This window comes from Macaca thibetana, chromosome 8, assembly GCF_024542745.1.
Source record: "Macaca thibetana thibetana isolate TM-01 chromosome 8, ASM2454274v1, whole genome shotgun sequence".
NCBI lineage: Eukaryota > Metazoa > Chordata > Mammalia > Primates > Cercopithecidae > Macaca > Macaca thibetana.
Genome location: NC_065585.1, coordinates 76,703,921 through 76,728,275, shown reverse-complemented (window position 1 = coordinate 76,728,275; position 24,355 = coordinate 76,703,921). Strand labels below are relative to the sequence as shown.

Below are 24,355 nucleotides of genomic sequence, written 5' to 3'. Positions count from 1 at the left end.
GAGAAGGTTCAGTCATGCTTGCGTTTCCCATTCATTTCTGGTTGTGTGCTTCCTATGTCTTCTGCTTCTTTTGTTTATTGTTTACTAGGTGCTGTGAGGTCTGCTCTTTAATGTGCTTTGCCCTTTGTTCTTCTGTCATAGGGTGTGAAGCCATCTAGGTTGTTTGCCCTTTGCTCTTGGCTACCTCTAAATAGTCATTTGTAAAAGAAAGGAAAATCACATCTTATCCACCAGCTTTGTGTACATCATTCGAAAATTTTATCTTTAATATACAAAGAAAGTACGATCCTTGTTTGCGTGGTTACAGAGGGGAATGGTCACACCATGCTCTGGAAAGACATCACCTGGAAAACCAATAGGTAATTATTTTAATGTAAATATAGTGAAAAGCATCTTTATGTTTTAGAGTTTTGCTAATGCTTTCGGTGACTGCAACAAATTAACATACCACTTTCTTGCATAGACACTATTCACTCTTCAGTTTATTTAAATGCCATTAGTTTTAGATTGTTTTAAGTTGATCTGTGGAAATTATAGGTGGATAATACCAATTCAAAAATATATATAAATTGTTTTGTCTGTTAAATGTATTGGAAATATTTAAGGCTTAGTTTCCAAGTGAGAAAAGGCAATAAACTTTAACTTTAAGATCAAGCATGTTCTGTGTGTCTATCTTCAAAACCTAAGATTATTTCCGTTATCTACCTAGCTTTCTATCTTCTGATGAGCATCCAACAACAGCTTTATCTTTTCAATTAGTGACACCGTCTTAAATCACAGCAGCTCTTAGAAACAAACCTGGCACAAATACCCTCGCCTCTCAATGAATTTACATACTATGTTGATGTTGAAAAAAGTTATAGACATAGAAAACAGCACAGTACAAGGGTGACGCTTATTTTATCTGGGGTTTATTGCATGGGCAGAGGCTGTCATTTTCCCATAGTGTCTTCACTTATTATGCTAATTGACTTTCCAAGCTCAGACTGGAGGGTGTCTGCCCTGTGAACTATTCTCAGTTGGAGGGTTTTAAAAGCAAACCTGTTTTGTGCTTGAATGAAACCAAAAATCAATGTGTTTCTTTTCAAAGACGGGAGGGTCAATACCGTGGTTGTTTTTGTTCCCATCCAGTTATGTAACCGTGGGGACTTGTTTCTTTGCTTTCAGGATTCGTACAAAACACATTAAAGTTAAATAATAGTGGAGTCTCAGGAGTAACCCTCGAGTTGCGCCTTGGAGTGTGTGTCCCTGGGACTGGGAACCTCCTGTGAGTTCCATCTCAAGTGCTGCTGCTGCTGCTGCTGCTGCTGTGTGTGTGTGTGTGTGTGTGTGTGTGCGCGCGCGCGTGTGTGATTAGCCAGCACGCAGCACTTCCCCAGGGTTGTGTTTCCTTTTTCCTGAGATTTGGCGAAGGGTAAAGGGTCGGAGTCACATGGACACAAAGCTTTTGATTAATGTCCAAGTCACTGCTGTGGCTGCCGAAGTCGCTTCCCCTCCAGTCCCGGCCGTGTGAGGCCAGAGCAGCGGGACCGGGCGCGCAGGGCCTGGCCGGAGCCCCCACTCCCAGGAATTTTCTCTGCCGAGCCCCGCGCCCCCCGCGCCGGGATTCCAGCTCGATCCCCTCCTCTCCCTGCGCCCAGCCTCTCCCCAGCATGTAAAGTCGTCTGTCCCTCCTCGGAGTTGGCGGAGGCGGCAACTTTCCATTCTCGCCGCCGGGGGCCGGGCAGCAGCGGGCGCGCGGGTCAGCGCTCAGCACGGCGGGCAGCGCCGCGCACCGCCGCCGACCATGAGCGAGGACAGCCGCGGGGACGGCCGCGCCGAGAGCGCCAAGGACCTGGAGAAGCAGCTTCGCCTGCGCGTGTGCGTGCTCAGCGAGCTCCAGAAGACCGAGCGGGACTATGTGGGCACACTGGAGTTCCTGGTGTCGGTAAGTGTCCCCGGCAGACGCTGGGGGACCTCGGGGCGGCGCGGGGCGCGGGTCCCGGAGTGGCTGCGGGAAGCGCGCGCGGCATTGTCTGTGCGGGGACCAGGGACCGGTCGGGGCATCGCAAGCGCGGGAATCGGCGTGTGGACGCTGCGTTCGCGGGGGCGGTGACCCTCGCGGGGATTTGTTGGTGCCCCGAGACTCACTGAGTTGCGGGGGCCTTGGAGAGCTCCAGGTCTGAAAAGTTAGCTCTAGAGAAGAGAGCTCCAGTCCAGGGAATCCCGGCTGCCCCATCTTCCCTCACTTTTCTTTTACCCTCCTCCCCAGTCTGCTCAAGTGCACTGTGTAATTGATTTTCCTTCTTGTTCTTTCCTGGAGACTTTGTTTTAAAGCGTTGGTTTAGTGATTAAAGATCCAGTCGGCTACATTCAGGTACACTAAGTTAAAAAATGTCCTTGAATGTGCTCGAGGTTGAGTTCGTTACTCAGATAACATGGCAGTGGCCGCTTTAGTTATGGTCTTTGAAACAGAGGATTCTGGTGTGGGGGTACAGGGAGAGCAGCGGGGTGATGATCTCTAGCAGCTGTTGGATATTAAAGCCACATGTGGCGCTCACCCCGTCCTAGTCCTATAGTCTCCTCCCCACTGGCTTAAATCTGTCTTCTGCTCAGTTTCTGGTCCCCTGTTTACATGGCCCATGGGAGTGCTGTAATCAAGCTTCAGGACTTCGTGGAACTGGGGATGTACTTACTTTCCACGTTTCTGCTTGACTCACTGCCATCTGCTTTGAAAACGTTTCATTCATTTTAGGGCCGAAGGGGCAAAACTGAGTGAAAGTAACTGCTGAGATAACACTCAAAAGTTGAATTTTTCCTATTCACTGCTGAAAAGACAAAGAATTTGAGCCTTGGCTTCTTTCCACCCAGATTCCTGGGAGAGCATCATTCAAAGAACCGGGAGCTTTAGTTTTTGTGATCTCATCCAAATTCTTCTTCCAACAACCAATTCCATGCCCCCTTGGTCTGAAGGAAAATATTTCAGGTGCCAGACTTCCTGCTTAGTGTTCTGAAATCTGTCAACTTTCTGCTTATAATCATGACAGATAAAATTCACTTCTTGGCTGTGGCAAGAAGGAAAGAACAATGTCTCAAGTGATGTAAAATGTACAGATTGGGTTATGGTTGACTTCTCAAAATTAATATACTTGACTTCTAGGGGCCACATTCTCTGCAAATGTACAAGTATTTGAGAATATCCTGGTAACTGGAGATTTATAGAATTATTATATACTTCCTTGTAACGAAGATTGTCAAAAATGGATGTTTTTAAGATTTGATTTTTAATAGCTTTAAATTTGGCTTTCATGAAACTTTTTTGGTAACAAAGTTCTTTGTCTTTTGAAGAATCTGAGTCACTTCTTACATAATTACTCTTTTCTGAAGATCTGTGTACAAAGTACTGTGCAGAATACTTTGCAGAAATAGACAGTTAATCTAATTATATTAAAAACTTAATTTGTTGATCTTTATTTAAAATATCAGTTTTTCTTCTAATCTTAAACCTGATCATTACAACAGAAAACTTACTATTAGTATATAGAGTTAGGCAAGAAAGTATGGAAAGTATAAAATAAATTTTCCCGTTCTATAAGGAGAACATCATTTCATGGTTTCTTCTTATCTCTTTCAGAATCTATGGGCTCTTCCACTTTTGTTTTCTTTGTGCATCATTTGTGCCTGTTTATGTTTATACGCACAAATGCACTAATTAGTCTGAATGTCATCCTAAATAAAAGTTTACTCTGGCTTACAAAGCCTAAGATCTATTTATAATATATTATTAGATTTTCTTTTTAGGGTGTTATTTATAGCAACATTTACACCCCATAGAGTTTTCTTGGTTACCTGAAGTTGATGTAGTCACTCTGGTTTTGATATTAGACTACGCTAATGTGTACCAAGAGCTTTTAAGCTATTCAAACCCTTTGGCCTGGTAATTCCTCTTCTAGGAACCAGTCCTAAGGGAATGATCAGAGATGGAAACAAACAATAGAAGTTAGTTTTAAAAGTTAGCCATAGTATTAAATAAGTCGAGTGGTAAATTTGTTGCCAAAAATTGATAGTTTACTCCTAAGTCAAATTAAATATTTGTTAGATTAGTCATTAATCATTTCTATTATTGCTTTAAGCCATTAACATGGATGAAGGATGACTAATCTTTAGTAGGAAGAAGAGGTTAAAAAACATATTTTTAGTTCTACTAAGAATGTATTTTGACTTAACCACCCTATAAATAAGCAAACAAAATGGTATTATTACCTTTATAAAAAGATCATATGTCCCAGCACTTTTGGGGACCGAGGTGGGTGGGTCACCTGAGATCAGGAGTTCGAGGCCAGCCTGGCCAATGTGGTGAAACCCCATCTCTACTAAAAATACAAAAAATTAGCTGGGCGTGGTGGTAAACATATTTAATTCTAGTTACTCAGGAGGCTGAGGCAGGAGAATCGCTTGAACCCGGGAGGTGGAGGTTGCAGTGAGCCGAGATCGTACCATGGCACTCCAGCCTGGGCGACAGAGCAAGACTCTGTCTCAAGAAAAAAAAAAAAAAAAAGAAATCATATGGCTAGAGGGAAAAGCTTTTCTAAAATCTTTCCTATTTCTGAGCCCTCTCTCGCCTCAATTCCCACACTTTGGCCTTTAAGGAAAGAGCATCTTACCCCACTGCCATCCCCAAGACAGCCCGTGAGCATTGCCTTTCTTCTCTATGCCATGGTATTTGTCTCTCTGCATCTTCTCTGTAGTTGCCCCCAGGCACACACTGCTGTTTGAACAAAGCTCTGTGCCTTCACCTGGCTACTCTTTCCATGGTGGGCTGTGCTTCCTCAGCACAGCCTTTGTTCTTCCTGGGGCCTTCCTTTTGTACCTTGTGGATTCCTTTCAGGGCTCAGTTAGCCCCTTCTTCCCAGGTGCTCCTTGCTTATATCCACTTTACCCTGCATTTCCTTCTTCCATAGTACCCAAAGTCATTGATTTTTGTTTACTTTGGTCTCATTCTGTTAGACCTCCTTGAGGACAGGGACATACCACCTTGTCTGCCTGTGCTTTCCGTAATTGTGTGCAGTGCTTGTGACATTGTAGGTACTCAATACATGCTTGTTGAGTGCATGCATGAATCAGTGAGTTGACCCACCCTCTCTCCTCCCACTCCATTTTTAAGGATAGTGCCTCAATTATCCTGAACATTTTGATTTCCTGTTTTCTTCCATTTGGTCTAAATAGACAGTAGAATTTTCAGTTTTGCTCAGGCACATATGGATTTATGCAGCAAAAAATTTCAAATTAAACATGTAGTACCTGCCTTTAAAACAGAAACATGATTTAAATCAGGTATTGAGGTATTAAAGACTTTGCATGCACTATTGTTTCATATATTTTAAATTTTTGTTTGAGATCATGGATAGGTTATTTTTAGGTCACAGATAAAATGTTAGAGAGTGATCTAATTTGCTTGAATTTATGTTCTTGTTTTGCTTGGGAAATGAAATTTTTTGCTTTGTTAAAAATATTTCTTCTAAATAAATGATTATATGAACCTAACATCCAGTATTTAACATCCAAAGTCTGGACAATAGTCAGTTACAACCTGTTTCCTGTTTGCCAACCTGTGACAGAGCCTGCCGAGATGACAGACTCATGTGAGTGGACAGAGAAAAGGAAGACCCAGGGCTGGCTTCATCGATGCACATCCTGTGCAGTGGCCCACGGTTCTGAGCTGAGAAGGATGCCCAGCTTGTTTTAATGCTCTACTATTGCCATCTTGAAATTCTTGCCAATTTTATTTTTGACCTTGTGTTTTGCAAATGAAGTCTGATGGGACAATGGACATGAGCAGAGCAGACACATGAAAGAAAAAAGTGTTATATTTCAGTACCTTTAATAGCATTCCCCAACAGCCCCCTGCTTTTTGAACAAGAGACCTCACATTTTTATTTTGCACTGGGCCTGGAAAATTGTATAGGCCAGTTACATTGTGGGTCAGTGGCATTGAGGCAGGATGACCATATAATTTACTGTCTAAACTGGGACACTTCTGAGAGTGAAAGGGAGTGCTATTAGTAATTACACTGGGAAACAGATGGAAACTGGGATTGTTCCTGGCAAACCAGAATGCATGGCTAGTCCACACTGTGGGCATATTAAAACAATGACTTCAAGCTATGTGTCTTGTCATAAACCAAATATTTTCAAATGTGTTGCCTGTCCAGGCTTTGACCTTGGATACCTTAGCATTTGAGTCCCATCTCTAATTTGCTTTGTGATTTTAAACACATTCCTAATTTTTCATGCCGCTTTTTCTTCATTTGTAAAATGGAGAATAGCAGTTCTCAGGGGTATTGTAAGAATGATATGATATATGCATTGGGCTTGGCCCATCTGGCTCAGGAGAGGGTCCTATAAGTAGTTACTGTTATTTTGCTGATGTTACAGTTGTTATAAAGAGCCATGCCTATGGTTATCATTAGATATAATTTTTGTTTCTGTTATATTCCTTCTCTACCTTTTCTGTATGTCCCCAATTCTCTTCGTTTCCTCCTTCCTTGTTTTCCTTCTGTTAGTGTAGTCTTTTTAATGATATTCTTATAAATGCTCATTAGTTGATTTTAAGACAGTGAGAAAACTTTATATTCCAGGTAACAACAACCACAGTTGGAGTTTAAACGGTTGCATCCTCACTCTCTTATTCAGCTTAATATATGCATGTCTCTTAGCTCTTTCAAATTGTGCTCCCTGGAGCTCCAAAGGCCCTTGCAAGGGCTGCTGGAGAGCTAGATTTTATGGCTTCAGGCGTGCCACCCTAGCTTCTCTGTGCATGGCTCCACCTTTCTCAGATTTGAGATTTCGTAAAAGCAGTTAGAAAAAACATTTGTCTAAATGGCAAATTCCCAGAGAAAAGGGGATTTGCATTTACTTCCTATGTATGCTTTTCTTGGCCTAAACACAGTGCTTTGTAAATAGCAGGTGCTCAAGAAAACAGACAAACAGGCAAACAAAGCAAAAGCAAACAAAGCAGAGTTTGAATGCATCTGAAATCAAACTCTTTAAGTTATGACCTGACTCTTCCAGACAAAGATGATTGATCAGCACATTATGCTTAAGGTTTATGTTATGGACTGAATTGTGCCCCTCCGCAGGAGTCATATGTTGAAGTCCTAATCCCCAGTACTTAAGAATAGGACTGTTTTTGTAGATAGGGCCTTTAAAGAGGTGATCAGGTTAAAATGAGGTCATAGGGTAGACCCTAATCCAATTTGACTAGTGTCCTTCAAAGAAGAGGAGATTTGGACACACAGAGAGATTCTGGGGTGTACAGAGGAAAGGCCTTGGGAGGACATGGGGAAAAGATAGCCCTCCACAAGCTAAGGAGGGAAGCTTCAGGAGAAACCAAACCTACTGACACCTTGATCTTAGACTTCTAAGCTTTCAGAGTTGTGAGAAAATAAATTTCTGCTTAAGCCATCAATCTGTGGTATTTTGTTATGGCAGCCTGTGCAGATGAACGCAGCTTCTGTTAGGTGCTGGATCATCACAATACTCTATGGGAGCTGCGACACTAAAGCCATAAGCAAAGTCACATGGAAGCAATAGAGATTCTTTCAGTCAAGGAGACAAGGGAAGTTTTGGGAAGAGATGATGATAGAGCTGGCTTCTAAAGGATGTGGAAGAATGTGTCATACTGGGAGAATTATCCATCCCCAAAGTACAGCATGCACAGTGTGACCTCAGTGTGGCAGAGCCTGGCATTTCAGGGTCTGAAACAGTCTTATAATTATACCCTATTATAATGCCAATGACTTTAATATAAAACTAGTAGCTATTGTGATTAGATTTGTTTCTTAGCAAGAGAATTCTGTTTACGAGCTTGAGGAACAAAGATTGAAGTCTAGTTACCCATTAAGAGCCTGTCATTGCATTAGTCCAGGTAAGAAATGTGGAAAGTCTGATCTGGGGTAGAAGCCTTGGAAAACATAAAAGAACAATAACAACAAAAAAACCCAAACCAAACCACAAAAAATCAAATGCCCAACTATGAGGGATTTTTTTGGGTAGAAGCTTTAGTATTTTGTATACTCCTCTCAGAAGTGGAGGTTTAAGTAGAATGAAGAACATAGGGTGGGGCTAGGTCTCTAGCTTTGAAGACTAGATGGGTAGTGTCATTAACTGAGAATTGGAATGCAGGGCACAGAACAGCACTAGGAGGAGAAGGAAAATGAATTTGCTTTTGGACATGTTGAACTGAGCCACAAATACTACTATGATTTTTGAAGATAAGAATGTAGAACTTGAGAAATAATTTGGGCCAAAAGTGAGAGATCCAAAAATTAACTAATTGTGTATTTTGAAACCATCAGGTGAGTAAGATGACACAAGAAGACCAATTAGAGGAAGAAAATACACAAACAAAAGGTAGGATGTTGGAGAGTCAATATTTAAAGGATAGAGGAAGAGTAGAGTGTGCAGTTGACTCGGAGCTGTCACAGGCTGAAACAAAGAACTAGGAGAGAGCGATACTTTGAAAGCCAAAGAAGGATCTAGTTTTCAGAAGAAAGGTCTCTGTAAAGTGGCAGAACTTGAGGGAAGTGGGGTGTGTGAAGACTGAAGAGGTCGCTGGATCTGGCGGTTAGAATGTCATTGGGGTTTTAGCTTCAGTAGAGCGTGTGAGCAGAAGCCAGACTGTCAGAACCAGTTGAGACATGAGTGGAAGCTGAGGATGTGAAGGATGGTGGATAAACTATTCAAGGAGTTTGGTGGTAACTGCAAGGAGAGAAGGGGATGATTTTGTCTAGGGATGGGTAAGGCATATGATTCTAGCCAAGGGGACAGAGACAATAAGAAGGGAACTAAAGCAGCGACAACAGAGAGTGGCAGAAGGCAAATGGCACCTTTGTGGGAAGCATAGCAAGCACCCCCATGGCACTGGGAGACAAGACAAGGCAAAATTTTCTGAGCCATCTTGCCCTGTAACATACCTGTAGTAAAATATCTTTGCAGGCACTAAGAATAGGCAAGCTGTCACTTGTGTATTTTAAAAATTCTGCTGCTTCTCCAGTGTACAGCTTGTGGAACTGCCTGGGGTGGTCTCTGTGGCCCCTTGTGAACACATACCAGAGGCTCTCCCTCCCACACTGGGACAGTGAGGTGAGCTGCATGGCACAGAATCTGATGAGCTGGTCTAAAATCCTCACACTGAAACTTACAAACTTTCACACTCTGGTCAAACAACACAGCTTCTGTATGTCTCAGTTTCGTATTTGGAAAACACATTTGATAATATCTCACAGGGCTGGCCTGAAATTCAAATCAGCTTCTGTAGGTAAAGTCCTGATAGGTAGGAAGTGTTTGTTTGTTTGTTTGTTTATTTATTTATAGTGTCGCTCTATCGCCCAGGCTGGAGCACAGTGGTGCGATCTCGGCTCACTGCAACCTCCCTCTTCCGGGTTCAATCGATTCTCCTGTCTTAGCCTCCTGAGAAGCTGGCACTACAGGCGCATGCCACCATGCCCTGCTAACTTTTTCTACTTTAGTAGAGACGGGGTCTCACCGTGTTGTCCAGGCTGGTCTCAAACTCCTGAGCTACGGCAATCCCCCCAGCCTCGGCCTCCCAAAGTGCTATGATTACAGGCGTGAACCACCGTTCCTAGCCGGAAGTGTTTTTTTTTTCCCTCCCTAAACTCCAAGCTTATCTCCCTCTCCTCTGTCTTGTCTATCCACAGACTGAGTTTGGCACGTGCTCAGACCAGCTTGAGAGTCACCAGCCTGGTCTGTCAGTCACCCTGTCTTTTCCAAGCCTGGAGGCATAAGGGCAAGTTTAATAGAAGAAGGTCCTGAGAACGCCAGCGGGGCCTAGGGAATGCAGGAGAGGGAGTGTTCTGGAAGCCACCAGGGAGGGATAGCTTTCCTCCAGAAGGAACTTATGAGTAAGGACAAGGGCCACTTTAGCACTTTAGGGGAGAGGCAAGTGTGGAGGTTGCTACCCGATGGCCGTTCTTCCTCTATAAAGTTGAACTCTGGTTTTCTGTCTGATGTTCTGTTTTGTTTTGTTCTTGTTTTGTTGTTTGTTCTTGCTGAGAGGGCAGTACCCTGAAGAGAACAGTAATGATCTGGACACACACTTTCAGAAATAGAAAAGGGAATTGAGCTTGGACATCTGAGGGTGGATGTGTGATAGGCTTTGTTCAATTATTCTTTTAAATGTGATTTTCTTAAACACAACATATAAATTTAGAAGCTCAAGTAGAGACGTAAGCACTTCTGGTTTATTACATCTAGTATGAATAGGTTCAAATCTCAGAAATAATGACAAACATTTTTTAAACCATGGTGCAAATTGTATAAAACTTCTACTTTACATTTAATGCACATATCAGTCATTAGCCATGTAAAAAAAAGAAACAATGATTTATCTGACATTTTAGTGTGATTATAGTTTCTTCAGCACTTGTTTTAAACAGTGTTTTCTTAAGTATTCTTTTAGTATATACCTGGCATTATATTTTCATACCAAACAAAATCATTATGTCTGTGTTTTCAGCACTATTAGTTTGACCTAAAAATAATTGTTTTAGTTTGCATTATTTCTTTAAACATTTTATATTTACTTTTCATGAGATGGATTTTTGTTCTTCTTCATTAAAAGCATTATTAAATTTATTAAAATTTTTCAAATGTGAATTTATTAGTTATATTATTAGCTATGTTAAAATCAATGATTTACATTATAATTGTAAGTTGCAGAATTTACAATTTATTAAAATTGTATTAGCTATATTAAAGTCATCTTTGATTTACAACATTGTAGTTGCCTCAAACAATCAAAGATTCAGGAAAAGCGTTCTGTAGTAAATGTTTCATTGATTAAAAGTGTGGCTGGGTCACTTTTTCCATGGTATTGAACATAACTATTCACATGATGATACATCTAATAATAACTGCTTAAATATTTCCCTTATTTTCATAAACTATTGCATTTCGTCCAAGAGTTCAATGATTGAAATTTTAAGAAAAATGATATGTTAATTTGAAGTTATGATTTTTAAGCACTTCTACTTAGTATAGGTGATTTCAGACTTTGATTTATTGAATAAATTTGTTGTATAGCCTTACATATAACAGAGCATAGTGTACAAAAAGGGATCTATTTTGCTCGAAGATATCTTAGCCAAGGACGTTGTGTTTTGTCATTAATGTGAAATGCATATTTTCCATTAAAAGGCAACCCCTTCATTTGAAAGGGTTAAATTGTATAGTACTTAAGAAATGACTCCATCTGATTAAATTTAGAATACCGATATAAAAATATTCTCTGGTTTTACAGCAAAAATATCACAATATAGAATATAGATGGATAAACATTTTTATTCATTTGAAAACTTTTTCTCTCAGAGAGAGTCAAATATGGATTGATATCTATGTTTGATTTTGCTTTGCCACTTTTGTTATTTTAATTATCTATTTAAGTTGTCTTCTTGCCAGTAGGAGAGGCTTTATAGATGGTGACACATTTTCAGAAATTGTGCAAGAAATGCTGATGTTTTCCCTTGGTGCCTTGTAATACCTCAACTTAGCCTTGCTTTCGTGCTTCCTAGGAGTTCTAGCCTTTTCTTATTTGAGACTGTTGCCTCGAAGAAAGAAATCTTAGGATTCCAGAAATAACATCTCCCATTCCAAAGCCTTATTTGTATCAGTAGTACTAGGTGAAGATCTGTGGAAAGGCATTATTATACTCTATTAATTGACCTAAATGTTAGTCCCGCACCCACATGCTCCAAGATTATTTTAAGAATTCATTATTTTCCCAGAGGTATGTAGATGAAAGGATCTTTCATTTTCTATACAGTATAGCTATGTCATATTTGGCTTTCTATATAAATATATTTGTATTTACATATTTTATTATTTATTTATTTTTTTGAGATAGAGTCTTGCTCTGTTGCCCAGGCTGGAGTGCAGTGGCATGATCTCGGCTCACTGCAACCTCCGCCTCCCGGGTTCAAGTGATTCTCATGCCTCAGCCTCCCAAATATCTGGGATTACAGGCACCTGCCACCATGCCTGGATAATTTTTTGTATTTTTAATTGAGACGGGGTTTCACCATGTTGGTCAGGCTGCTCTCGAACTCCTAACCTTAGGTGATCCACCTGTCTCGGCCTCTCAAAGTGCTGGGATTACAGGTGTGAACTACCAGGCCTGGCCAATTTTATGTATTTTATATATTTACAAAATGTATTTTGAATATTCTAGAAACAACTTTATCTCATTTTCTTGTACCGCTTTATAATGAAACCTCTGGCAGAGACTTCTAAGTGTCCCCAGTACCCAGTGTTCTTTTCTTCTATAGTGATAAAAGTTTTAGGTCCAGCTTAAGACTACATTTCCCAGCCTCCCATGCAGATAAGTGTGTAAACCTTTGTAAAGGTTCTGGGTAGTGGGGTGAGCAGAAGTGGCCTGGGTAACTTCTGCAGTGTGCCCTTATTGTGAAGAGTATGCATTGTCTTTTCTCCTTTCTCTCTTCTCTCTGGCTGGTATGAGGATGTGATGGCAGGTGACGGGGCAGCCATTTTAGACCATGAAATGGAAGTTATATGTTCAAGGTGACAAAGCAACAAAATACAAGGAGACTATATCTTTATTCTTTCTTATTAAGACCATGTCTTAAAGCAGTCTAACCTATGTCCTGTCAAAAATGGGCCTATAAGAGAAATCAATATTTCTTTAACTCTGTCCTAAAATCATCACATTTTGATACCAAGGCCTCACTGACTTATGCAAATCATTAATGAATTGGCCAACTTTAATATCTTTTTTCTGTCTTTGTCTTAATATTTTTAGTTTATTTTTTGTTTTTTCTTTAATAAATCTCTAGTTCAGCCATAATTTCCTCGGATTATGCTAAAACTTCACTTTTTTGTTTTCAATAGCTATACTTTAGTTTTTCCTTTAGAAAAAGAATAGTATTTTTTCTTACCTGTACTTAACATATTCTTTTTTTCCTGAAGGCCAGAATTTTGTGTTTATTTGTAAGGATATTTGTTCAGCTGCTTTAACTGAGACCAAATAACAATAGTTTGAACATGCAGAAGGATTGTTTGTGGCTAGGAAAGCCATATGTAATCAACATGGCCTTTTTTGCATCCTCTCTTAGAACTCTGGTTATTTAATTTTTAAATTAAATATACCCCGGCAGTGTTCCAGTGGGGTTAGCAGCTCAGCTGCATCAGGTCATTCAGAGACCGCTGTTTCTTTTATCTCACTGCTCTACCAGCCCCTAGGACCAATTAAATCTGAGTGTGTGGGGGTGAGAGCCAGGCCTCAGTATTTATGTAAATTCTCTAGGTGTTTCCAATGGGTTAGAGAAGGTGGGGGAAGCAGTACAGTAGGGTGTCGTCCTTTTCCCTATGGTTGAAGCTGACTTACCACTACACTTTTCACATCCCAGCCCCAAGGGACCAGAGGGTGGGAGAAAAAGTGGAGGGCAAGCACTCCCTTTAAGGATGTAACCCAGAAATGACACACATCGCATTCATTCTCATCCCCACGGCCAGATCTTTGTAACTTGGCTAATCCAGCTGTAAGGGAGACTGGGAGATATGCTGACTGGCTGGACAGCCTTGTGCCTAACTGAAACTTAGGGAGTTCTACACTGAAATAATGACATAGGAATAAATACTGAGGGGCAAAGGGTCATCTCTGCCACATTTTGAATCCATTCATACTCCTGTCCTCAGAAAATCATTTATATTAATTATTAGATTCCTTTACTATAAGAACCTATTGTATTTAAAATATAATTTGGATTATTTCCCTCTAAAATAATATATTCTTTCCCACATAGCAATCCATCTAACATGTATCTCTCTTTTCACATATATTTGTAAGAGCTCCAGAGCTCTCAAGGTTGTTTTTGTTTTTTTTTCCATTGGCTTTCACTACAGAAAGGCTTTAGGGTATTTGGTGATTTTATGTAATTTTAAAATTTTGTGGAAGTTTCCAGAAAAAAATATTCCAAGATAATATGGAAATTCTGTTTTTGTTATGTGTTTCTTATGTGTTAGGCACTGCATATTCATATTTAACTCACAACTTAGAACTACCTTCAAGGCTCGATCATTGTAAACTCACACCTGGGGACATTTTGGTCAGTTCCTAATTGGGAGAGTGGGGATTCTGAAAAGATCCACCGCAAAATTTGTATTGCTCTTCCAAGATGTTCCGCTGATGAATCACTGGCCTGGATCCTTCTGAATTGTGGGAATGGTGTGATTAATCAGGACTAGGAAAAACCAAGGCAGATGCTGGAGCAGGGACGCAGAACTTGTTGACTCCGGAAGTACACAGAAGCTAGAAATCAGGAAGGAACAGTAGTTCATTTCAGGCAAACCATCAAGTGCAAGAGAGCAACAGGAGCTTATGGTCAATCCAAGACAGAGTCAGAGCCAGGCAAGCACTCAGGAGCCAAAGATTACCCAGAAGTCAGGAGTTTCCCTCGTAGAAATAAGGAAACACATGAACCTTTCAGAAATAGAAAACCTTAGTTCTCCCATTGGCATATCTGTTAATATATGTCGGTACTGATGCTATTTTCAGCTTAATTTAATTCCTCTGGGATCATTTTGGATCTCTATTTACAGTGCTTCCTAACAAGTTTGAACCCTTGGCTTTATGTTTAAATACAGCTCACGTGTTTATCCTATATGTGATCAAATCACAAGACATTTGAGGCAAAGATATAAAATTAATTTGTATAATTAACATATGTAATTATTATGTGTGTATGTTTATATATGTGTATGTGTATGTATATGCACACACACTGTCCAAAATGTGTGTATGTCTGCATTTAATGGATATTCTGTTGATTGCTTAGGTGAAAAGCATTAATGTAGTTTAAACATATATTAAGTGAATCCATTGTTAAAAATGATCACTATTCTTTAGAGTGTTCTGTTTGCCAGACCTACTTTGTTTGACAGGATAGAGGAATGAGAGTAAATGGCCTTCTGGTAGTCATAGAACGAAGTTTGGTAAATGGGTCATGTTATACAGCTAGAGACATTTTCCTCAGTTTCTAGCAAGGACAATTAGCACAACCATATGATTTTAGGGTCCAAAAGGGAATCATGTTATTGATGGAAGAGCATAGCTTTCAATTAAAATATGAGAAGTTGATGTTTCTCCTGCATAATTTTCAGTGCACTAGTAATTCTCACATATAAATAGGGTCTTCTCTGTATCATTAAATATTTTGAGGGTAGCAAATATTCTTTGGGATTTAAGATTTTGTAAAAATTTCTACTTATGGTTGACTTCATTATGAGGAACATGATAGGTTGGATTGTCAGAAAATTTGAGAGCTTAGTTAGTACTTGACTGGATCTTCAATTTTAAATATATGTATTTCTATAGATGTGGATTTGGGTCAGATTCACCTTTGATGGTGTTGTGAAAATATAAGCAAACCTTAATGAGAGATCTAGGTAGTCAGCTAGGATATTTGAATACATTTTTTAAAAAGAAAATGTCTGCTAACATTTAAAGAAAATAAATTGCCTATAGTTTTACTATATTGTACTATATCTCCTTCCTACAAATTATTTCTTTTCCAGTATGTCACAATTCAAACTTCCAACTCCTCTATGATGTTCTGCAATTTCCCTTAATACTGAGTATGTGCTAAGTAAAATCTACAGGGTTTTTTTTTTTTTTTTTTTTTTTTTTTTTTTTTTACAAATAATACAGAACTAAAAACCCTGTAAAAGAGAAAAAAGGAATTACCATAAAATGCATCAGTCTGGGCAGAGCTTGGGAGGCTGAAGTGGGAGGATCACTTAAGCTCAGGCGTTCAAATCTAGCCTGGGAACATGTTGAAATCTCTGTCTCTAAAAAACAAACCAAACAACAACAACAACAAAAAACAAAAAGAAAATGCAATGAGAGCTATTTATAAATTAATGTGCAAAACCAACTTTATTAGGTGAAAACCTTATTTTCAGCATTGTGTAATTTATGAATCAGGCAACCTAAAAAATAACCCCTAATATGGTAAGCATTATGATTGATTCTCTCCAATGATTGCTTTCAAAATCCAGATACTTTTATTCTTCATGGTCCAAGGCATATTTATTGAGCACCTACTGTGTGCCAATCACTATTCTAGGTTCAGAGGACATAGCCCTGACAAGCATTAAAAATTCCTGCTTTCATGGAGCTGCGACTCTAACCCAGGAGCTACAAGATAAATGAGTAAAATACATGATATATTAGCTAGTCTAAGTGCCTGGGAGAATAAGTGAAGCAGAGAAGAGGAATAAGTGTGCATGTGTTTTGACATTTTGTGTAAGATTGAAAAAGCAGGCGTTCACTCTTTTCTGTCACTCTTCTTTTTTTGTAAATCTCTAAAAATATTTGAAAGAATTTTTATTTTTTTAACAGGCAATATCCAGGAGGAAAGTGCCAATTGATTTCTTGTTTAAATCTTCAGTGTAGTGATAATTCGGAGGTGAGATTAAACCCAGATGTACATTGCTAATAAATAAAGTTAATAGAACAGATCAGAAAAAGCACGGTGACACTAAGACTTAAGGCTTTAACTAGCGTCATTTTTTAGTTGTCATTTTTAAGTCTGTTGACTTTAATATAATAGGCATATATTTTTTAAAGGTGCAAACTTTAAAATCCACTGCCTCACTCTGTTCGGTGTTTACACCATTGACGAGCTTATTTTGTGGAGCGTTTTGTCAATAAGGTTTCATGCCCAGCAGCTCTGTGTCTAGTGGAACTGCAGCCAACATTCAGATTCATCATGGATGAGAACCCAGCACGCTGTGCAGTTGGGGCACCACTGGCTGAAAAGCTTCTGCTGGAAATGAAGAATCCTTTAGCAGCGAGGGGACGGAAGCATTGAACAAGTGGGGCAGGGGTGGGAATTGGAGATCTTGAATGTGCAGCAGGCTGTAAAAGCCATTTTATGACCATTGTCTTAGATAATCCCAGACGTGAGTTAAAAGCTAAGGTATGAGGTACTTTCATACATTTTTCTTATTTAAGGCCTTTCCCTGAAAGGGGATAGGAAGGATCAACAGTACCTTGCATTCTGAGCAAACTATCGCAAGGACAGAAAACCAAACACCACATGTTCTCACTCACAGGTGGGAGCTGAACAATGAGAACACTTGGACACAGGATGGGGATCATCACACGCCGGGGCCTGTCCTGGGGTGGGGGGAGGGGGAGGGGGAGGGAGAGCATTAGGAGATATACCTAATGTAAATGACCAGTTAATGGATGCAGCACACCAACAGGGCACATGTATACGTATGTAACAAATATACATACGTAACAAACCTGAACGTTGTGCACCCTAGAACTTAAAGTATTAAAAAAATAAAAATAAAAACAGTACGTTGCAAAACCTCCCCTGTTTTCTTCCTGTGGTATTGTCTCTCTGATGGCCCTATAGAAATGACTCCCTTGAGACTTGTGGACAGCTGGAAGAGGTCCCTAAGTGGCCTGTAAAGTGCCATTGGAAGCCTCTGCCAGAGACTGTGGGGAGGGGAAAGGTCACTTGAGGACTGTGGAAAATATTCCCTTTCTCCTTAGCATCCTGGATCCTCGCCTCTTGACTAATTGTTAATAGAATCTGGGAGCTCAGATTCTGGTGCTGAAATTTTTTGCAGGGTTAGTTCTGGAAATGATATTTCTTAGCAGCCTTTTGCAGAGCTTCATTCTTCGGTTCACTGAATTTGCAGCACCAAGAAAAGGAAATAGGTTTATTACCATCATCATTACCAACTTCAGAATAGGAATGAGTGAATAATTATATTGGGCTTTTAAAAAGTATAACCAACGGGAAGGAATTTAGCGGTCTGTATTTTTTTGATAAGGTTATGTGCTTTCTTCTTCCTGTTTCTCTTTAAGGAGACCTTTCTGTGGCTCATACATCATAAAAGTTTAAAGGAAGTGCAAACACAATTACTACAGAAAGTTGAAATCTTTTGCATCCACTTCTCTTTTGTGCTATTTGTGACCTGTCTGCCTGATTGTTTCAAAGTAAGGAAAATCCTGGGTTTCTTATCTATGCTTTTCAGGGGAACTGGTTTTGACTGTGGTGTGCATCTGACAAAATGGGGACAATCAGCCTTAACCTAATAGCCTTTGTACCAAACTAACCCACAAGAATGCAAAGGATATGTAGGTGAACTTTAAAGGCAAGACCTGCCTAAGGAAATAATGCAAGATACAGTGCCTAGGAAGGAAATCAGATACGTAAAACTCCTTGAACTCTGTAACAGAATTTTCAGTCCATTGGTAGCTCTTACTTGGAGGCTTTGAGATTTTCTCCCGCACTCTGCTCGGTGTCTTAATGCTCATGCCAGTTATTAGGTTGCCATGTGGCTGGGGTCACCGTGCCAGAGCCTGACCTGGAGGCCCTGAGTGCTGACGGTGCTCATTTATCAAGAGCACAGTGTTTGGTTGGGGTTATCACTGGGGAGCGAGGCCGCATTTAGAGTTTGGTCTAAGACAATGTCTGAACATGGCAGGGGGTCATGAAAGGAACTGGGGACAAGGGTTAACTCAGCTTAGTTCTCTCTGTGTGGTCTGTGAATGCCACAGCCAAAGCAGCAGCTTCAGAGATCTCTGCCACCTTTTTGGAGAAATGTCGTTGCTGTTGCTTAGCCCACTCTCAGGTATTCTGGTCTCATCACCCCCTGTATCTTTTCTCATGCAGGAGCCTCTGGCACTGACTGTGTAGCTTTGAGTGTGGTCTTCAGGCTTGTGATGACTCTGAGGGATGGACCATCCCATAATAATAAGGATTAGGACCAAAATTACAACCCAAGGAGAGGTAGATTTTGACTGCTTTTAAACTTACTTCCTGAGATGATTAGAGTAACATTTGAGATGCTTGGTTTGTAGTTACTCCTGCAAGTCCATTTTCCACCTAGGAAGGTTTATTAATGTTTTACGATTATTGTATAATTTAGAAGAATATTTACCAGCTGCTGGGACCTTCCTTAATACATCAAGTTTGGTCTCTCCTGGAGATGGAACTCGCAGGAAAAACTTGAAATTCTTCCTGACAGCTTGTTCGAAGGTTGCTATTTATTTTGGTGAGTGGGTTCATTTTGCTACCACTGTGTCAAAATTGAAAGTCTCTTCCTTCAGCTCACACACATTCCCAGGTGAGCACAGGTGAAATGGGTTGCTACAAACAAAAGAAAGAGAGTTAGAGAATCTTATGCCCATCATCTGAGTCTCACTCCGGTCTGAAAATTTCTATAATTTCTAAAATTTCTATAGCTCAATTTGCTGTAATGGCCAGTACCTTCCATATTTCTTCCTCTTGGTTGTTTATGCTGTAGTTATAATCTGCTTAGAGATTCCATAAGTATGGCAAATAGTAAGAGAGAAATCAGTTATCTCCATTTTGGGAAGCCAAAGTGTAAAGTGGTTTTGTTTATTGACCTGATGGTGTATATTTGTGTAACAGCTGTTGAAAGTGAGTTAATCTCAATCTGTTAATCTAAACAGATTGAAATCTGTTAATCTAAACAGAATTGAAATCTGTTCCTTGGAGTCATAGCCTCTAAATTTCATGTAAAGCAGTGTAAAGTTCAGATACAGTTTAGCCATCAAACTACTGCCCCACACTAAAATACAGAATAAATAAAAAGGCCCAAACCCCCAAACCTCAAATAGAATCTTATTCATATGAAGAAATAGTGTAATGACCATCAGCCTTTTAACAACATGGTATTAATTATGCCAGCAACAATACCCCTAATCTATTTTTGTGGTCCTATGTTTCTGATGGAACTAATTTTCCAATAAAGCCTAATAACTTACTTTGCAGTTCTCAGCTCCGCCAACCTCCTACAGAGATTCTGTTGGGCTGCTAGTTTGGGAAAATATACCAAACATACTTGGAGTTAGAGTTCTCACACTAATAGCTACAGACTCATGTTTTCTTGATCAAGAAGTAATCCTCTTTCAGCTTCAGAGTAAGAAATATGAAATAAATCAGGAGAAAATCATTTTCCTCCTCTGCGATTGTGAAACAACTGATTATCGTACAGGAGCCTATTCCAAGTGCATGTCAGGAGGCTTGAGGGTCAGGACAGAAACTGGTGGTGCATGGCTCACTTCATCCACCTGCTAACACAGCAGCAGACCAGTGCTATGTGCAGCTATTTTGCAATTATTATTATTATATTAATTTACCCAATGCAAACAGATTCCCTTTCATCTGTCATTCTAGTAACAAAGAGTAAAGGCCTGTGGCTTTTGACTAGATTTTACTTTTCACAGGAACTGTTGAAAAGGTTGTCCCATTTCATGGTGTTGCTTTTGTGGAACAGTGATTAAAATGGTCCCATTGAAGAGTATATGTAGGGGTGTAGAGTGGTATAGGGGGTGATAAAGGTAGCTTGGAGCCAGATGGTGGATGGCCTTGAACAGCAGTAGAGGTAGTTTAGAATTAATTAGTAGACAGTGTGGGAGTTAGGGGAGTTTTTTGAGTAAGGAAGTCACAACACTGGGCCTTGGTTCAGGAAGGGTCATTTGGGAGGCTGGCTTCTAGCCACAGAGTGCAGGAATGGCTCCATTGGGCACAGGTGAGACCTGAGAGAGACCAATTCATTAAGCCCAACAAAAGTCAGAAAGACTAAATTGGTGAGGAATATTGCTGATGCTTGGACCTCAGTCCAGACCAGCTTAATTAGAATCTCAGGGTGTGGGGACAGAGGGTGGAAGTCAAGAACTGCTATTTTTTAAAAGCTCCCCAGGTGATTCTAATGTGGGAGTAGGGTTGAGAAATACAAGGAAATGAATACATGACATCAATATATATATATAAATCAAGGATTGAGATACATGGTTTCCAATCTGCCCTAAAAAATAGATATCATAATAGAATGAATGATGAGAAGAGATGCATTGACAAAATCCACTTATAAAACTAAGAAGTAACTCAACATTGAAGAGGAAACTAAAGAGAAATGAAATTAGCTAGGAGGCTGCATTTATTGGAGATACAGTTATCCAGTAATACTTTTCAATAGTAATGAGAAATATTGGTAGTGGAAAAGATATAGTTAAAGTTTTGATTTAACTTAGGCAGAAAGCAGTCAACAAATCACTTTCCACATGTCTGAGCAAGGCAATAAGACCACAGCGATTAATGGGAAGTACTCCTGATGTGGGAAAGGAAGTATGCTACTTTGGGAAATAAGGATGTTGTAGGAATTAATATTTTAAAGTCTTTGGAGAATTCCCATGGAGGACTGATGTATTTTCCAAAGTTCTTTGTTGTGATGAGATATGGAGAATTATTTTCTAAGTGCCAATTTGTGAACATAAGCATATGCATGCCAAGGGAGATTTGAAGTGCAAGAAACTGATTTCTGTAAAGCCACTTGTTTGATGTGATGTCCTTAATGGTTTTGTTTTGTTTTCCAATTTTCCCTTATGTCTAAAGATATAATTAAAGTTCCTTGCTGTGAGGGGCTCAGGTGTCTTTATTTTGGCTGAATGAGTAATCTCCCTTGATTTCTGATTGCAGTAATTTCTGTAATAAAGCCCATTGGTGATCTCCACAAAACTTATTACCTCTACATATGATTAAGGAACAAAGGTGTAACTTTGAATTCTTCCTGTTTATGCCATCAGATATAGTCAGGTATTCTGTGTTGAAAGTATGTGAAACCTCTTCTGAATCTCATTGCCTCTTGCAGCTCCTGTGTAAATTCTCTCCCAAAGCTTTCAGATTCCCTGACTACATCGTTGTAGTTGCTGCTGAATTTACTGCATTCTCTTCCTCTTTCAACTGCTTCCCAAACTGGCTTTCAGACCCTTTTTTTTTTTAGAAGCTAGGCTCCTGAAGTCTCCCTGTGACCATCTTTTAACCATACCTCTTAATTCTGTCCCAGTTTTGAGCTCCCTCACTTCCCTGGCATTGTTCATCAGTGTTACTTGTATGAAATTCCCTCCCTGTAGGGCCTCCCTTAGGTTCCCTTATGAAACTCTACAGTTATCCACTTTTCTTCTAACTTTCATTTCTTACCTTCACATCCCTGTCTAAATACTTTTATCCCTTCCAGTAAGCTTATCAACTGATGATGGCCTCTGCAATTACCTTTACATATGCAAAATTAAATTATATTGCTCCAGTGAAGATTTTGAATCCCAAAGTCATGTCTTCTATATAAAGGGCATTGCATTGTATGTCTCACTTTTGCCTCAAACTCAACATGTGCAAAACTAAATTCATCATTTTACCTTAGAGGACATGTAACTCCTCTTTGTCCCTCCCCTATTTTTCTGTAATTGGTCTTCTCTGGTCTCCCTGGACTGGAAGGCTCAGTGTCATCTTTGTCTCCATATCTTTCATCCCTTGTCCAGCCAGTCTCAATGCCCTGTTGATTTCGAAGTGTCACTAGATATACCCCTTTCTCCAGGCCTCCCCTACTTCTTCTCTAAAGTAGTCTCCTTTATTCCAGGGGTGATATGGCAATAAAACTATGGGCAGACTGATATCCATCCAGCAAACATGCTCAGATTAATCTTCCTAAAGGAGTGTTTTCATCTTTTTATTTCATTTTATCACAGACTTTGCCTCTTTGATGCTCAAACATCCCAATTTATCAACTTGTCATTCTAGAACCTTTTTATAAAAAAGGGTCCTTGGCATATCTGTCAAATTAACTTGTTGTAGCTACTCCTGAAGAATCTCTCCTATAGGGTTCTCAAGTGATCCATTAAATATCTTGCTGACTTGCCTTTCTGCCTCTACTTATGTATGCTCTTCTTTCTTCTTGAATATACATACTTGAATATCTTTTCTTCTTTCTTCTTGAATATCCATACTCAGGATCTAATTCAAACATCACCTTTCTGTAATGACATCTCTTCCTAGTCTATTTCATACCAAATACCACTTTTATCTCTTTGTCACTTTCTATATAGGTTCTTGTCACTGCTAACTACGGGTTTTATTGTTGGTAACACTTAAATTAGCACTTTAGTAGTATTGGTCCTGAATTACTGTGTATGTGGGTTTTGTAATAATTTTTTGTGTGGCATATCACAGTTTATAAAACATTATCATATTTGGGCCTGATAGTAAAGCAAGTCAGACATTTTACAGCTGGGAACAGTTGTATTAGTAGTAGCCCGAGAACACATGGATACCAAGAGTTAAATGTAAAATGTGAAAGTGGAACCTAAGAGTTAACATCAAGAACAGTGCTAGTTCAATTGTTCTAACTTTCAAGTTCCTTTCACTTATTGCAAAACTTAACACACATTTTTTTTCCTTGATATATTCTATAGAACCTAGCATATGTCTATTATATACTAGGTGTTAAGTATCTTACTGGCTGAAGTAGAGTAGTATATGCTATAAATAACCTAGAAAATATTCTATGAATTATAAAAATGTGCCATATATCTTTCTTCACTTAGATTGAAAATTGGAGAGTGAATTAATACTAAAAATTGCTTTGATGTGCTCTGATAAAGAGCTTTCTTAAGATAATGTGAATTATAGGAACCTTGTGTTTGAAAACTTTTCTTTCAGTGGTGCCTTGGTGTTCTACTTTGGACTTAGACTAACAAGATACAATTTTGCCAGTCTCTTGGTTGAGAAGAAACAACATGATTGCTATGAAAAAAAAAAAGAGAAAAAAGTAAAAGAAAAATCTATAGAGTTTTTAAAAAACATTCTCATAAACTTGATTTTAAAAGTAAAAATTGATGAACATTCTTCATGTTCTGAAAATATATTTTAATAGGTATTATATATTATAACATTACATCAGTTAGCTAAAATCCTACGTAGAAATATGCTAGTTCATTACATTTTGGAGCTAACTTTTCCATATAAGGGATAACAAAGGATGCATGAAAGGGAGTTGACATTTTTATTGTTTTTGGTAGATTAAAATAATCGGGTTGGCCAAATATGAGGGTGAGATTTTCCTACTATTTATCATGCAAATTCTGAGAATTTATTTGGAACTAACTGTACAAAGCTAATACTAAGAAAAAGTTACTTAACTTTTACTGGAATGAATAGTTATGATAGTCCTCCTAACCTAGAGATGATGCAGTGATAGCATTTTAGAAATAATTTTGTTTCAGATTCATTTATTGCTTTGGTCTCTTGCAGTTTTACTACCTTCTTCATGTAAGGATATAAATAATTGGATATTCAGTTAGTTGTAAAACCAGGTAGAAAAATGGACAGTTTTTGTGTGCACATCCAGTCTCTGCTGCATCCTGACTGTGGTGACTCAGAATTAGCTCTGGAATCCATCCTTGCTGTGTGTCCCTCTTACCACTTCTCAGTCTGGGCTTGTGCACCTCTCTCTGGAG

The 24,355-nt window shown here is 39.3% G+C and overlaps 1 protein-coding gene across 2 annotated transcripts in view; it reads left to right on the top strand.

Moving 5' to 3' along the window:
• The first annotated feature begins 1,242 nt into the window (after window positions 1–1,242).
• The window catches only part of PREX2 (phosphatidylinositol-3,4,5-trisphosphate dependent Rac exchange factor 2), a 283,120-nt gene continuing 260,007 nt past the window's right edge, over window positions 1,243–24,355 (top strand). Inside the window, exon 1 of one of the 2 annotated variants that reach the window (XM_050802149.1) lies at window positions 1,243–1,927. In XM_050802149.1, coding sequence (XP_050658106.1) covers window positions 1,787–1,927 — 141 coding nt within the window. In that variant the 5' untranslated portion in view covers window positions 1,243–1,786. The remainder of the gene's footprint in view (window positions 1,928–24,355) is intronic. The other variant, XM_050802148.1, reaches the window with a different exon arrangement.